Genomic DNA, 14,914 nt, shown 5'->3' on the forward strand with positions numbered 1-14,914 from the left:
TAATACCATCCCTGTCCATGCCCACCACCCAGTATTCCCCTGCCTTTCAGGTCAAGGAAAACAAAGAGAAGGAACGTCTCGAGAGGCGGCTGCTCGAGGAGTTGTACAAGATATTCATGGACTCCGATTCCTTCTACTACAGCATGACTTATGACCTCACCAACACTGTGCAGAGGCAGGGAGACACAGAAAAGTCCAACTTGCCCCAATGGAAACAGGTAAGTGGTTATTACTACACTCAAAGCACACAGGTCGCATTTACTAAGACATTTACTAAATAACCGCAGGCTGCATTAAATCGGATCACTGGTCACGTTTGGCCCGCGGGTCGCCAGTTTGAGATGCTTGGTTTAAGTACAGTAGTATTTTACCACACATTTCATGTAATTTAAGATAAGTGGTTTAACCGAGCTTCAATAAGTCAAATAAAGTAATTGTGTTTGACTGATAATAGTTATTTTCCTCTTCAAGGTGGATGACAGATTCTTCTGGAACAAACACATGGTCCAGGAGCTAATTGATCTGCAGGTAACTGATGTATTTCAAGACTGTTTTGACAGGAATGGATAGACTATAAATTAATTTGTGAATTGTCAGATACAGTGCATTCGGAAAGTATTCAGACCCCTTCCCTTTATCCACATTTTGTTACATTACAGCCTTATTCAACAACAACCCATAATGACAAAGCGAAAACAGGTTTTAATAATTTTTGGTAAATTTATAAAAAATTAAACACAGAAATACGTTATTTACATAGATATTCAGACCCTTTGCTATGAGACTCTAAATTGAGCTCCGGTGCATCCTGTTTCCATTAATGATCCTTGAGATGTTTCTACAACTTGATTGGAGTCCACCTGTGGTAAATTCAATTGATTGGACATGATTTGGAAAGGCACACACCTGTCTATATAACGTCCCACAGTTGACAGTGCATGTCAGCAAAAACCAAGCCATGAGGTTGAAGGAATTGTCCGTAGAGCTCCGAGACAGGATTGTATCGAGGCACAGATCTGGGGAAGTGTACCAAAAAATGTCTGCAGCATAGAAGGTCCCCAAGAACACAGTGGCCTCCATCATTCTTAAATGGAAGAAGTTTGGAACCACCAAGACTCTTCCGAGAGCTGGCTGCCCGGCCAAACTGAGCAATCAGGGGAGAAGGGCCTTGGTCAGGGAGGTGACCAAGAACCCGATGGTCACTCTGACAGAGCTCCAGAGATCCCCTGTGGAGATGGGAGACCCTTCCAGAAGGACAACCATCTCTGCAGCACTCCACCAATCAGGCCTTTATGGTAGAGTGGCCAGACGGAAGCCACTCCTCAGTAAAAGACACATGACAGCCCGCTTGCAGTGTGCCAAAAGGCACCTAAAGGACTCTCAGAACATGAGAAATAAGATTCTCTGGTCTGATGAAACCAAGATTGAACTCTTTGGCCTGAATGCCAAGCGTCACGTCTGGCCAATACCATCTCTACGGTGAAGCATGGTGGTGGCAGCATCATGCTGTGGGCATGATTTTCAGCGGCAGGTACTGGGAGACTAGTCAGGATCAAGGGAAAGATGAACGGAGCACAGCGAGATCCTTGAATACCTGCTCCAGAACACTCAGGACCTCAGACTGGGGTCTGGGTTCACCTTCCAACAGGACAACGACCCTAAGCACACAGCCAAGACAATGCAAGAGTGGCTTCGGGACAAGTCTCTGAATGTCCTTGAGTGGCCCAGCCAGAGCCCGGACTTGAACCCGATTTGAAGAACTCTGGAGAGACCTGAAAATAGCTGTGAAGCGACGCTCTCCATCCAACCTGACAGAGCTTGAGAGGATCTGAAGAGAAGAATGGGAGAAACTCCCCAAATACAGGTGTGCCAAGCTTTTAGCGTCATACCCAAGAAGACTCGAGGCTGTAATCGCTGTAAGGTGCTTCGACAAAGTACTGAGTAAAGGGTCTGAATACTTATGTAAATGTGATATGAACTTTTTTTTTTATACATTTGCACACAAAAAGTAATCCTGTTTTTGTTTTTGTCGTTATGAGGTATTGTGTGTAGATTGATGAGGGGGAAAAAGCTATTTAATCAATTTTAGAATAAGGCTGTAACTTAACAAAATGTGGAAGAAGTCAAGGTATCTGAATACTTTCCGAATGCACTGTATAAGAATACAGATGGTCATGGTCCACTGGTGTGGCACTGAACGCTTCTGCAGAACACTATCTGAACAATAGGGAAATGTTCTAGCAAGGAAACAATTAGTGTTAGGTATTATTGGAGTGATTTGAACGGATACCAATCGTACTCCTTTAAATCTATGTTAAATATATACTGAACTACTGCATTCCCTCTTTATACATCTACATTTAGCATCACTGTATAGAGTTTAGTTGTAACTTTTCTTGTTGTGTTGCAGGTTCCAGAGGTGGACTTCTGGGTGACACCCATCATCCAGGGCTTTGTGCAGGTGCAGGAGCTGGTGGTGAATTACAACGAGAGCCCAGACGAGGAGAAGAGCAGCCCAGATACGCCGCTCCAGGAGATCACCTGCGTGGACGACATCCACCCGCGCTTTACCGTGGCCCTCATCTCCCGCCGCAGTCGCCACCGCGCAGGTACAGTACAGAGGTCAATGGTCATGGACACCCAGGCTAAATTGCTAGGTTCTATTTGCAACACTTTGATAAGTCATAGTTAAACTCTGATGATTATTGGAGGGTGAATTTAATGATCATAGTTTTCTTCTCCCCAAAGGGATGCGGTACAAACGCAGAGGGGTAGACACAGATGGCCACGTGGCTAACTTTGTGGAGACAGAGCAGCTGATACACGTGCACAACCACTCACTGTCCTTTGTGCAGAGCCGCGGTTCGGTGCCTGTCTTCTGGAGCCAAGCAGGCTACCGCTACAACCCCAGGCCTCGGCTGGAGAAAGGTCAGTGGGATATTTCCAATCCAAAATACTGCCTTGGGTATAATGAGTGCGTTCGTTTAAGCTTGTCCAGTGCCCCGGGTGGGCCAAATTTCTTTTTATGACTAATGGAATGGTCTTAAATATGCAAACTCCACCCACCCAGGGCACTGGGCAAGCTAAAATGAATGCGACCCCATCATATACTTTTTCCCGTTATGTTATAATAATCTTTTCAGGAGAGAAGGAGACCATTCCTTACTTTGCTGCTCACTTTGACGAACAGCTCAACCTTTACAAGAAGCAGGTGAGAATCATATGCCGGACAGCATTGGCATTACTTTGATATCAATACCAAAGCTTGAGTTTTAGTTTAACATAAGTAAAGACTTATTGTTTATAGTAAAATGAATGCAATTTACAACTATGTTTTCTCTTGTTTTGACAGGTCATCATAAACTTAGTGGACCAAAGTGGGCGTGAGAAGATTATTGGCGACGCATATCTCAAACAAGTCCTTCTGTACAACAATCCTAACCTCACATATGTCTCTTTTGACTTCCATGAGCACTGGTAAGAAAATTGATGCACAGAAACAATCAGCTCTTGACTGCACAGATCATTTAATACTGAACAAAAATATAAACGCAACATGTAAAGTGTTGGTCCCATGTTTCATGAGCTGAAATAAAAGATCCCAGACATTTTTCCATATGCACAGGTGTGGCATATCAAGAAGCTGATTAAACAGCATGATCATTACACAGGTACACCTTGTGCTGGGGACAATAAAAGGCCACTCTAAAATGTGCAGTTTTGTCACACAACACAATGCCACAGATGTCTCAAGTTTTGAGGGAGCGTGCAATTGGCATGCGGATGGCAGGAATGTCCTCCAGAGCTCTTGCCAGAATTGAATGTTCATTTCTCTACCATAAGCCTCCTCCAACGTCATTTTAGAGAATTTGGCAGTAAGTCCAACCAGTCTCACAACCGCAGACCACGTGTAACCATGCCAGTCCAAGACCTCCACATCCGGCTTCTTCAACAGTGGGATCATCAAAGACCAGCCACCCGGACAGCTGATGAAACTGAGGAGTATTTCTGTCTGTAATAAAGCCCTTTTGTTGGGAAAAACTAATTCTGACTGGCTGCGCCCCTGCCCAGTCTTGTGAAATCCATAGATTAGGGCCTAATTACATTTACATTTTACATTTTAGTCATTTAGCAGACGCTCTTATCCAGAGCGACTTACAGGAGCAATTAGGGTTAAGTGCCTTGCTCAAGGGCACATCGACAGACTTTTCACCTAGTCGGCTCGGGGATTAGAACCAGCGACCTTTCGGATACTGGCACAACGCTCTTAACCACTAAGCTACCTGTCTGATTTCCTTATATGAACTGTAACTCACAAAAATCTTTGAAATTGTTGCATGTTGTGTTTTGTGTTTTTGTTCAGTATAATAAGTAAATTCAATAAGGAAAGAATAACCTAAACTACAATTCTTGTATTTATTTATTTATTATAGTATGCACTTCCCCTGTATATATTTAATTGGTCTTCTGTCTTCTCAGTCGAGGTATGAAGTTTGAGAATGTGCAAACGCTGACAGATGCCATCTCTGATATTATCGCAGACATGAGATGGGGCTGGTAAGTGTGTGGGAGTGTGTGCCAACCTCAATATACTTTTTTTATAGGGCAAGAAAATCCTCAATGAATCAGTAATTGATCGCACATGTGGATCAGAAGCTCCATATCTACATGCAATGCATCACACAGTGAATGGTTCTCTTTCAGGGTGGACCAGGCAGGAGTCATCTGCCATCAGGAGAGCATTTTCCGGGTCAACTGCATGGACTGTCTGGACAGGACCAATGTAGTCCAGGCTGCCATAGCTCGTGCAGTAATGGAGGCGCAGGTGAGACATTTCCCCACTTCAAACATGGCAACTTAAAGCTGATGATGTAATGGTAGACATGGTAATGTGGTAATGGTTGACATATTACATATTAAAAGGAAAATAACAAAACATAAAATGTAAACTTTTTCAGTGGAATTCCCCTGTAAGTGTAGTTTTCTGGCAAAAGTTCCATGGTGTCTGATGGCTAACTTTGTCTCTGCGTCCCTCAGCTGAAGAAACTGGGTGTGATGCCCCCTGAGCAGCCTCTGCCACTCAAGTGCTACAGGATCTACCAGGTCATGTGGGCCAACAACGGCGACACCATCAGCAGACAGTACGCCGGCACGGCCGCCCTCAAGGTAAAATCATTAGCATGTGTAAAGTTTTAAGCTAATATTAGGTTTGCTATATTCGGTTTGCATCTGCCAACAGTATACTGTCCTGTTTCTCCACAGTTAGTAGGCCTCCGCTGCCTGGGTAAATGTATCAAGTAATGAAACAAGAAATGAGGGCGGCAGGTAGCCTAGTGGTTAAGAGCATTGGGCCAGTAGCCGGCTAGGTGAAAAATCTCTCGGTGACCTTGAGCAAGTCACTTAACCCTAATTGCTCCTGTAAGTCGCTCTGGATAAGAGCGTCTGCGAAATGACTAAAATGTAAAATGTCAAACATATTTGCTCAGTTATGTTTAATTACCAATTATACACATACTCTTTCCATGAGACTGACCAGGTGAATCCAGGTGAAAAAGCTTTGATGCCTTATTGATGTCACCTGTTAAATCCACTTCAATCAGTGTAGATAAAGGGGAGGAGATGGGTTAAAGAAGGATTTTTAAGCATCAACAATTGAGACATGGATTGTGTATGTGTGCCATTCAAAGGGTGAATGGGCAAGACAAAAAATATAAGTTCCTTTGAACAGGGTATGGTAGTAGGTGCCAAGCGCACCGGTTTGAGTGTGTCAATAACTGCAACGCTGCTGGGTTTTTCACACTCAACAGGTTCCCGTGTATATCAAGAATGGTCCAACACCCAAACGACATCCAGCCAACTTACATTTTAGTCATTTAGCAGACGCTCTTATCCAGAGCGACTTACAGTTAGTGAGTGCATACATTATTTTTATTTTATTTTTCATACTGGCCCCCCGTGGGAAATGCCATGCTCTACCAACTGAGCTACATCCCTGCCGGCCATTCCCTCCCCTACCCTGGACGACGCTGGGCCAATTGTGCGCCACCCCATGGGTCTCCCGGTCGCGGTCGGCTACGACAGAGCCTGGATTCGAACCAGGACCACTGCGCCACTCGGGAGATTACTTGACACAACTGTGGGAAGCATTGGAGTGAACATGGGCCAGCATCCCTGTGGAATACTTTCGACACCTTGTAGAGTCCATGCCCCGACGAATTGTGTCTAGTTTGAGAAACAGACGCCTCACAGGTCCTCAACTGGCAGCTTTATTAAATAGTACCCGCAAAACACCAGTCTCAACGTCAACAGTGAAGAGGCGACTCCGGGATGCTGACCTTCTAGGCAGAGTTGCAAAGAAAAAGCCATATCTTAATCTTTTCTTTTTATTGGCCAGTCTGAGATATGGCTTTTTCTTTGCAACTCTGCCTAGAAGGTCAGCATCCCGGAGTTGCCTCTTCTATATAGTCCCGTGTAGCTCAGTTGGTAGAGCATGGCGTTTGCAACGCCAGGGTTGTGGGTTCATTTCCCACGGGGGACCAGTATGACATTTTTTAAATAATTATGCACTCACTAACTGTAAGTCGCTCTGGATAAGAGCGTCTGCTAAATGACTAAAATGTAAAAAAGTATTTAGTCAGCCACCAATTGTGCAAGTTCTCCCACTTAAAAAGATGAGAGAGGCCTGTAATTTTCATCATAGGTACACGTCAACTATGACAGACAAATTGAGGAAAAAAAATCCAGAAAATCACATTGTAGGATTTTTAATGAATTTATTTGCAAATTATGGTGGAAAATAAGTATTTGGTCACCTACAAACAAGCAAGATTTCTGGCTCTCACAGACCTGTAACTTCTTCTTTAAGAGGCTCCTCTGTCCTCCACTCGTTACCTGTATTAATGGCACCTGTTTGAACTTGTTATCAGTATAAAAGACACCTGTCCACAACCTCAAACAGTCACACTCCAAACTCCACTATGGCCAAGACCAAAGAGCTGTCAAAGGACACCAGAAACAAAATTGTAGACCTGCACCAGGCTGGGAAGACTGAATCTGCAATAGGTAAGCAGCTTGGTTTGAAGAAATCAGCTGTGGGAGCAATTATTAGGAAATGGAAGACATACAAGACCACTGATAATCTCCCTCGATCTGGGGCTCCACGCAAGATCTCACCCTGTGGGGTCAAAATGATCACAAGAACGGTGAGCAAAAATCCCAGAACCACACGGGGGGACCTAGTGAATGACCTGCAGAGAGCTGGGACCAAAGTAACAAAGCCTACCATCAGTAACACACTACGCCACCAGGGACTTAAATCCTGCAGTGCCAGACGTGTCCCCCTGCTTAAGCCAGTACATATCCAGGCCCGTCTGAAGTTTGCTAGAGTGCATTTGGATGATCCAGAAGAGGATTGGGAGAATGTCATATGGTCAGATGAAACCAAAATAGAACTTTTTGGTAAAAACTCAACTCATCGTGTTTGGAGGACAAAGAATGCTGAGTTGCATCCAAAGAACACCATACCTACTGTGAAGCATGGGGGTGGAAACATCATGCTTTGGGGCTGTTTTTCTGCAAAGGGACCAGGACGACTGATCCGTGTAAAGGAAAGAATGAATGGGGCCATGTATTGTGAGATTTTGAGTGAAAACCTCCTTCCATCAGCAAGGGCATTGAAGATGAAACGTGGCTGGGTCTTTCAGCATGACAATGATCCCAAACACACCGCCCGGGCAACGAAGGAGTGGCTTCGTAAGAAGCATTTCAAGGTCCTGGAGTGGCCTAGCCAGTCTCCAGATCTCAACCCCATAGAAAATCTTTGGAGGGAGTTGAAAGTCCGTGTTGCCCAGCGACAGCCCCAAAACATCACTGCTCTAGAGGAGATCTGCATGGAGGAATGGGCCAAAATACCAGCAACAGTGTGTGAAAACCTTGTGAAGACTTACAGAAAACGTTTGACCTGCGTCATTGCCAACAAAGGGTATATAACAAAGTATTGAGAAACTTTTGTTATTGACCAAATACTTATTTTCCACCATAATTTGCAAATAAATTTATTAAAAATCCTACAATGTGATTTTCTGGATTTTTTTTCTTCTCATTTTGTCTGTCATAGTTGACGTGTACCTATGATGAAAATTACAGGCCTCTCTCATCTTTTTAAGTGGGAGAACTTGCACAATTGGTGGCTGACTAAATACTTTTTTCCCCCACTGTATATATATATATATATATCATTTTTTATTGTTGTACATAAAAGACTGTAAAAACACCAGGAAATCAGCTCCAAGTGATTGTAATTTAGGAAATCTGTTCCCAATTATTCCCACGTTTAATAGAGAGATTTGACCGTATAGAAATAATAATAATAATTGATTGGATTTATATAACGCTTTTCTAGTAACTGAGGTACTCAAAGCGCTTTACATAGTTGGGGGAAACTCACCTCATCCACCATCAATGTGTAGCACCCACCTCAGTGATGAACGGTGACCAATTTTGTGCCAGAATGCTCACCACACATCAGCTATCAGGTGGAGAGGTGAGGAGTGATATATGCGCATTAGGAATGAGGGGGATGATTAGGTGGCAATGATGGAATGTGGCCAGGTTGGGAATTTAGCCATGACACAGGGGTGAACACCCCTAATCTTACAATAAGTGCCATGGGATTTTGAATGACAACAGAAAGTCAGAACACTTATTTTAACGTCCCATCCGAAAGACCGCACCCTACGCAGGGCAATGTCCCCAAATGTAATCAAGGTTTGAAATTATTGTTTTAGTCAAATATTATATCTGTTTAGGCTTCTTGCGGTGAATTTGCAGTCTAAAAATATTTTGTTTTATTATGTTCCGAACATCCGCTCAAGAACAAATTGGCCCTCGGCTGAATCTAGTTGATGATCTCTGTTATATTGTTTTGTCGACATTTGGAAAGTTTACCGACAAATTAAGTATTTCCATCAGGCCTGATGTAAAAAATTTTTTTCCAACATGTACTTTATTTACATTAAAATGTTGGAAATGGAACCTGGTTAGGGTAAATAAAACTTTTACTCAATAAAGCCAATATCAGCAAAGTGTTTACACTACAGAGCCCTAAGCCAGGAAGAGTATAAAACCCTATTCTACCATATTAGCCTAGTTCTTTTGTGGAATGGATCAGACAGTGACTGTGCAATATCTTGCTTGTTTTTGACATCTTCTGTCTGTAATCCATTATACAGGGAGACTTCACCAGAACGGGGGAAAGAAAACTGGCCGGGGTGATGAAAGACGGCGTGAACTCAGCCAACCGCTACTATCTGAACCGCTTCAGGGACGCATACAGACAAGCAGTCATTGGTAAGAAGGGACCTGTAATACTTTACTTAAAGCCTGCAGATGTAATGCATTATGAAGCAGTTTTAATTAATTCTAAGACTTGTCATGAGCATGCATGATTCCCTTATGTGTTATTAATCATATCATAATGATCCTGACTAAATATCAATAGCCATTGTGAGTCAGTAAAAGGAAAAAAAATATATATATAGACATAACATATTTTAAGACATTATAAAGGTACATATATGCTTATAACAAGTTCAAATGCATTATACCTGCAGGCTCTAAGTAAAGTGTTATAAAAATGGATTCCACCCTCATTTATTTAGTCTTAAAACCGTGACTCAATCATCCTTGTTCTTCCCTCCCTCCCCCCTCTCTCTCTAGACCTGATGATGGGCCATCCTGTGACGGAGGACCTGTACTCCATCTTCAGTAAGGAGAAGGAGCATGAGGAGAAGGAGCAGGAGAGCCAGAGAGTAACCCAGGAGCAGGTCAGCCTCCTGCTGCAGACCTACATGCAGCTGCTGCTGCCTGACGACGAGCAGTTCCATGGTGGCTGGGCCCTCATCGACTGTGACATGAGGTTAGTGCTGGAACCATCCACAAATCACAACTCTAACCTTAAAGGGGCAGTGCAGTCATTAACATGATTTTCCTGTGTTTTGTATGTACAGTTGAAGTCTGAAGTTTACATACACTTAGGTTGGAGTCATTAAAACTTGTTTTTCAACCACTCCACACATTTCTTGTTAACAAACTATAGTTTTGGCAAGTCCGTTAGGACATCTACTTTGTGCATGACATAAGTAATTTTTCCAACAATTGTTTACAGACAGATTATTTCACTTATATCACAATTCCAGTGGGTCAGAAGTTTACATACACTAAGTTGACTGTGCCTTTAAACAGCTTGAAAAATTCCAGAAAATGATGTAATGGCTTTAGAAGCTTCTGATAGGCTAATTAACATAATTTGAGTCAATTGGAGGTGTCCCTGTGGATGTATTTCAAGGCCTACCTTCAAACTCAGTGCCTCTTTGCTTGACATCATGGGAAAATCAAAAGAAATCAGCCAAGAAAATTGTAGACCTCCACAAGTCTGGTTCATCCTTGGGAGCAATTTCCAAATGCCTGAAGGTACCACGTTCATCTGTACAAACAATAGTACGCAAGTATAAACACCATGGGACCACGCAGCCGTCATACCGCTCAGGAAGGAGACACGTTCTGTCTCCTAGAGATGAACGTACTTTGGTGCGAAAAGTGCAAATCAATCCCAGAACAACAGCAAAGGACCTTGTGAAGATGCTGGAAGAAACAGGTACAAAAGTATCTATATCCACAGTAAAACGAGTCCTATATCGAAATAACCTGAAAGGCCGCTCAGCAAGGAAGAAGCCACTGCTCCAAAACCGCCATAAAAAGCCAGACTACGGTTTGCAACTGCACATGGGGACAAAGATCGTACTTTTTGGAGAAATGTCCTCTGGTCTGAGGAAACAAAAATAGAACTGTTTGGCCATAATGACCATCGTTATGTTTGGAGGAAAAAGGGGGTGCTTGCAAGCGGATGAACACCATCCCGACCGTGAAGCATGGGGGTGCTTTGCTGCAGGAGGGACTGGTGCACTTCACAAAATAGATGACATCATGAGGAAGGAAAATTATGTGGATATATTGAAGCAACATCTCAAGACATCAGTCAGGAAGTTAAAGCTTGGTCGCAAATGGGTCTTCCAAATGGACAATGACCCCAAGCATACTTCCAAAGTTGTGGCAAAATGGCTTAAGGACAACAAAGTCAAGGTATTGGAGTGGCCATCACAAAGCCCTGACCTCAATCCTATAGAACATTTGTGGGCAGAACTGAAAAAGCGTGTGCGAGCAAGGAGGCCTACAAACCTGACTCAGTTACACCAGCTCTGTCAGGCCAAAATTCACTCAACTTATTGTGGGAAGCTTGTGGAAGACATTTCACATTCTTAAAATAAAGTGGTGATCCTAACTGACCTAAGACAGGGAATTTTTACTAGGATTAAATGTCAGGAGTTGTGAAAAACTGAGTTTAAATCTATTTGGCTAAGGTGTATGTAAACTTCTGACTTCAACTGTATATTTCCACACAATGATAATGGACTTTTAGTGTAAGAGCTATTTGAAAAGACTGCCTGAAATTTCAGGTTGTTTGGCTGGGTGGGGTTTTTGGACCGCCTGGTGACCTCACCAGGCGTTATAGGTTAATAGACCTATAACAAAGAGAGTTTGCCCTCCTCTCTGTCAATAACAGCTAGTTTTCAGGTTACAAATCCCTCCCATTAGGCTCTTCCAATTAGGTCCCACTCCCAGACAGTCCTAGCAAAATTATTGCTTGAGAAATTGTATTTTGCTTAGAAGCTATTTTTGTTTCTTTGACTGAATCCTTTCATGAGTTGGCTCTCATAGTGTTTGTTCTCCCAACACTGTTAGCGTGCATCAATTAAATTCAACTTTTTTTATTTCCTCAGGGGCAATTAAGACACACCTCAAAATCAACACTTTGAAAGTGTTTGTTCCTCAACAAATTGTTCATGTAGAAAGCTCATTGTCATGTTTTTTCTTCTCATCAGCCTTATTGATGCAACCAGCAAAGACGTGGATGTTCTCCTTCTGCTATCCAACAGTGCATATTACATTGCGTAGTAAGTGCCTGAATTTATTACAGAAGAGTCAATTACATGTTTTAGCCTTATATAATAGTTTTTTTTTTGCTTTCGTTTTTACAGTTATGATGAGGAAGCTGACAAAGTCAATCAGTACCAGCGCCTCAACTTAGAGGGTTTGGAAAAGATTGAAATAGGTGAGGAGTGTTTCCCCTTCAGAGAAATATAGCTCCACCAAGTGGAAATTCCAAAGTGTAGACAGGGTCTAAATCAGACATCACAGCTTCAATATGTATTTTACACTGTAAAGCTACTAAGCACACTTTGGGCACGGTTTTCATTCATTGTACACAAATTCTGAATGATGCAACTACTGTTTTTGATTTACCACAAACATTACATTTACATTTACATTTTAGTCATTTAGCAGACGCTCTTATCCAGAGTGACTTACAGTTAGTGAGTGCATACATTTTTCATACTGGCCCCCCGTGGGAATCGAACCCACAACCCTGACGTTGCAAGCGCCATGCTCTTCCAACTGAGCTATAGGAGTAACTCATCAATAAAGCTCACAACATGTCCTATGTGTTATTTTTTAGGTCCAGAACCTACTCTGTTCGGGAAGCCCAAATTCTGCTGTATGCGTCTACACTACAAGAATGAGGAGACAAGTGGGTATTTTCACACACTGAGGGCTGTCACAAGGAATCCTGAGGATGACGGTAAAGGTATGGGAAGATTATTTATTTCATAAAATTGTCAGCATAAAACTAGTCGACCATGAATACAATCTGGTAGATTGGAAGCGCACTGCCCGTGTATCCCAAATAAATTACCTGAATTCCTTGTCCTGACCTCCATTGTGGGAATGATTAATTATATTTCAGACACGTTACAGTGCATAGCTGAGATGCTTTGCATAACAAAGCAAGCCATGGGACTTGACCTGCAGGTGATTGAAAAGAAACTGGAGAGGTGAGTTGGAATTCATTATCACTCTTTCTAGATCTTCAGAATATTCTTCTCGTAGTTACTGTATTTTACACTTGTGCAGTATGCCTATACTAACCCTTTTGACATGGATATGCACTATGAACAGAAGCCCTGGATAAAATACTAGACTGTATATTGTCAATCCATTTGTTTCAGAAGGCACAGTAAACCTCACGAGGACATCATGGGCAGACACACTGACCAGGTCCTGGGCAGCTCTGGTCTGGCTCAGGGAAAGAGCTTCCTCCTCAACAAATTCTCCTCTCTCAACCAGAGGGTGAAGAAGTCCAACGTCAACATGGGCTCCTTCAAGGGGAGGCTTGGCAACACCTTCTCCACCAAGCCCGATGTGAAAGTGAACTTCCTGAAGCCCACCATTGGGATCACCCTCTGGAAGTCTGACAGCAGCTTGGAGACCTCAGAGAAGGCAAACACCGGCCCGGCCCTGAAGGACCTTTGTGACAACCACTCAGAGATGTCATCCGACTCAGACTCCTACAACTCGGATGAACACCTGCGCTCCGGCTCCCTGGAGAACGTGGACTACGTGCTGCCCAGCTGCGGCATCGTGGCGTCAGCACCGCGGCTAGGCAGCATGGAGCTCAACATCCGAGTCACTGGCTGCGACAGTAATAGTAAGCAGGAGGCTCCGGCTCTAGCCAGTCCTGAAGACCAGTCTCCCGGTGCTACCTCAGAGGCTGAGGAGGCCATCCTGATAGACTTTGGAACGCCCATTGATGCCTATTGCCACCAATTCATCCAAGATGCGCAGACCAAACCTGTCGAGGTATTTGGGGAGCAGGTGACTGGTGGCGTCCCCACACAGAACCCACAGGTCCCTTCACATGCTAAAGGGCCCCTTGCCCTAGACGAGCACCCAGGTTCAGATCAGCAGGAGAAGGAGCTCCAGCTCCCTCCCAGGCCGTCCCAGCTAGATGTTGCCTCCAGACCCAATCTCCTGACTGCCCAGAAGCTCAGCTCGGCAGCTTCTGGCGGCTCTCACATGGAGGGCAGCCTGGGCCCCTTGCCCGCCGACGGCAATGGCACCCGAGTGGTCTCTCCCTTTGCCAAGATCAAGAGCTCCATGGTGCAGGTGGCCAGCTTGACCCAGGCCGGACTTACCCAAGGCATCAACTTTGCTGTGGCAAAGGTGCAGAAGAGCCCAGAGCCAGAAATGGCCGGTCTCAATGAGACTCAAGAGAACGAGCTGAAGGCAATGTTTACACAGTGCCAGACGAGGATCATACAGATCTAGCACTTCTAAAGTTGTAGCCTCTAAGCAGGGTTTTGTACAGTTAGTAGTATAGTATCTGTGACTTCCAGTACAGTAGCTAGCAGTAGCATAAGCTTGCACAAGAAGGGGCCCACACTGACTTGACTAAGAACCCTGCTCTTCAATTCCCTTTGTAGTTGACCTGACCATGTTTACAGCCAGTGTTGTGTAGTATATAATACCCCAGCTCAATACACGGCTTACTTAATCCTAATGCAATTCCTTTCCGAAGCACTACCGCAAAGCGTTATATTCTGCCCATATTAACTAATTTATTTTAGGCCATAGCCTAAAGAACATGATTTAATGAAAAGCAGCAAACAGACACAACATTGTTTCACATTCTTTAATAAGACTCATAAACAGAAAAAGGCAATAGGCTACAGCTCACTTCAGTTTCCAAAACCAAATACAGGGAAACTCTACATATTTCAACGTATTGTACAAAACCTGTTGGTTGAGTATGCAAGTGGGTCTGTACTCTGTACGTAGCATAGTACCTTCGCTGACGTGTTTTGCTCGACAAAAAGATGTAAGCATTCCTTTCAATTGATTTTCCAGCTACATTTGCATGTCAGGCTATTGTTAATAACTGAATTAGATAAGGTAGGCAATATCCAGTGCATGTTGAGAGACGAGCTCTGAATTGATCACTTTTGTGATTCAATAGGTG

At 43.5% G+C, this 14,914-nt stretch overlaps 1 protein-coding gene across 1 annotated transcript in view; it reads left to right on the forward strand.

The window, feature by feature from the left end:
• The window catches only part of LOC121568794 (phosphatidylinositide phosphatase SAC2-like), a 33,641-nt gene extending 19,075 nt beyond the window's left edge, over nt 1-14,566 (forward strand). The window contains exons 5-20 of the mRNA XM_041879228.1: nt 51-218; nt 472-528; nt 2,411-2,609; nt 2,749-2,928; nt 3,144-3,211; nt 3,353-3,477; nt 4,480-4,557; nt 4,705-4,825; nt 5,038-5,166; nt 9,231-9,348; nt 9,718-9,916; nt 11,940-12,011; nt 12,096-12,169; nt 12,575-12,703; nt 12,863-12,950; nt 13,125-14,566. Coding sequence (XP_041735162.1) covers nt 51-218; nt 472-528; nt 2,411-2,609; nt 2,749-2,928; nt 3,144-3,211; nt 3,353-3,477; nt 4,480-4,557; nt 4,705-4,825; nt 5,038-5,166; nt 9,231-9,348; nt 9,718-9,916; nt 11,940-12,011; nt 12,096-12,169; nt 12,575-12,703; nt 12,863-12,950; nt 13,125-14,223 — 2,904 coding nt within the window. The 3' untranslated portion in view covers nt 14,224-14,566. The remainder of the gene's footprint in view (nt 1-50; nt 219-471; nt 529-2,410; nt 2,610-2,748; nt 2,929-3,143; nt 3,212-3,352; nt 3,478-4,479; nt 4,558-4,704; nt 4,826-5,037; nt 5,167-9,230; nt 9,349-9,717; nt 9,917-11,939; nt 12,012-12,095; nt 12,170-12,574; nt 12,704-12,862; nt 12,951-13,124) is intronic.
• The last annotated feature ends 348 nt before the right edge of the window (nt 14,567-14,914 follow it).

The sequence above is a fragment of the Coregonus clupeaformis genome, chromosome 1 (genome assembly GCF_020615455.1).
Source record: "Coregonus clupeaformis isolate EN_2021a chromosome 1, ASM2061545v1, whole genome shotgun sequence".
NCBI lineage: Eukaryota > Metazoa > Chordata > Actinopteri > Salmoniformes > Salmonidae > Coregonus > Coregonus clupeaformis.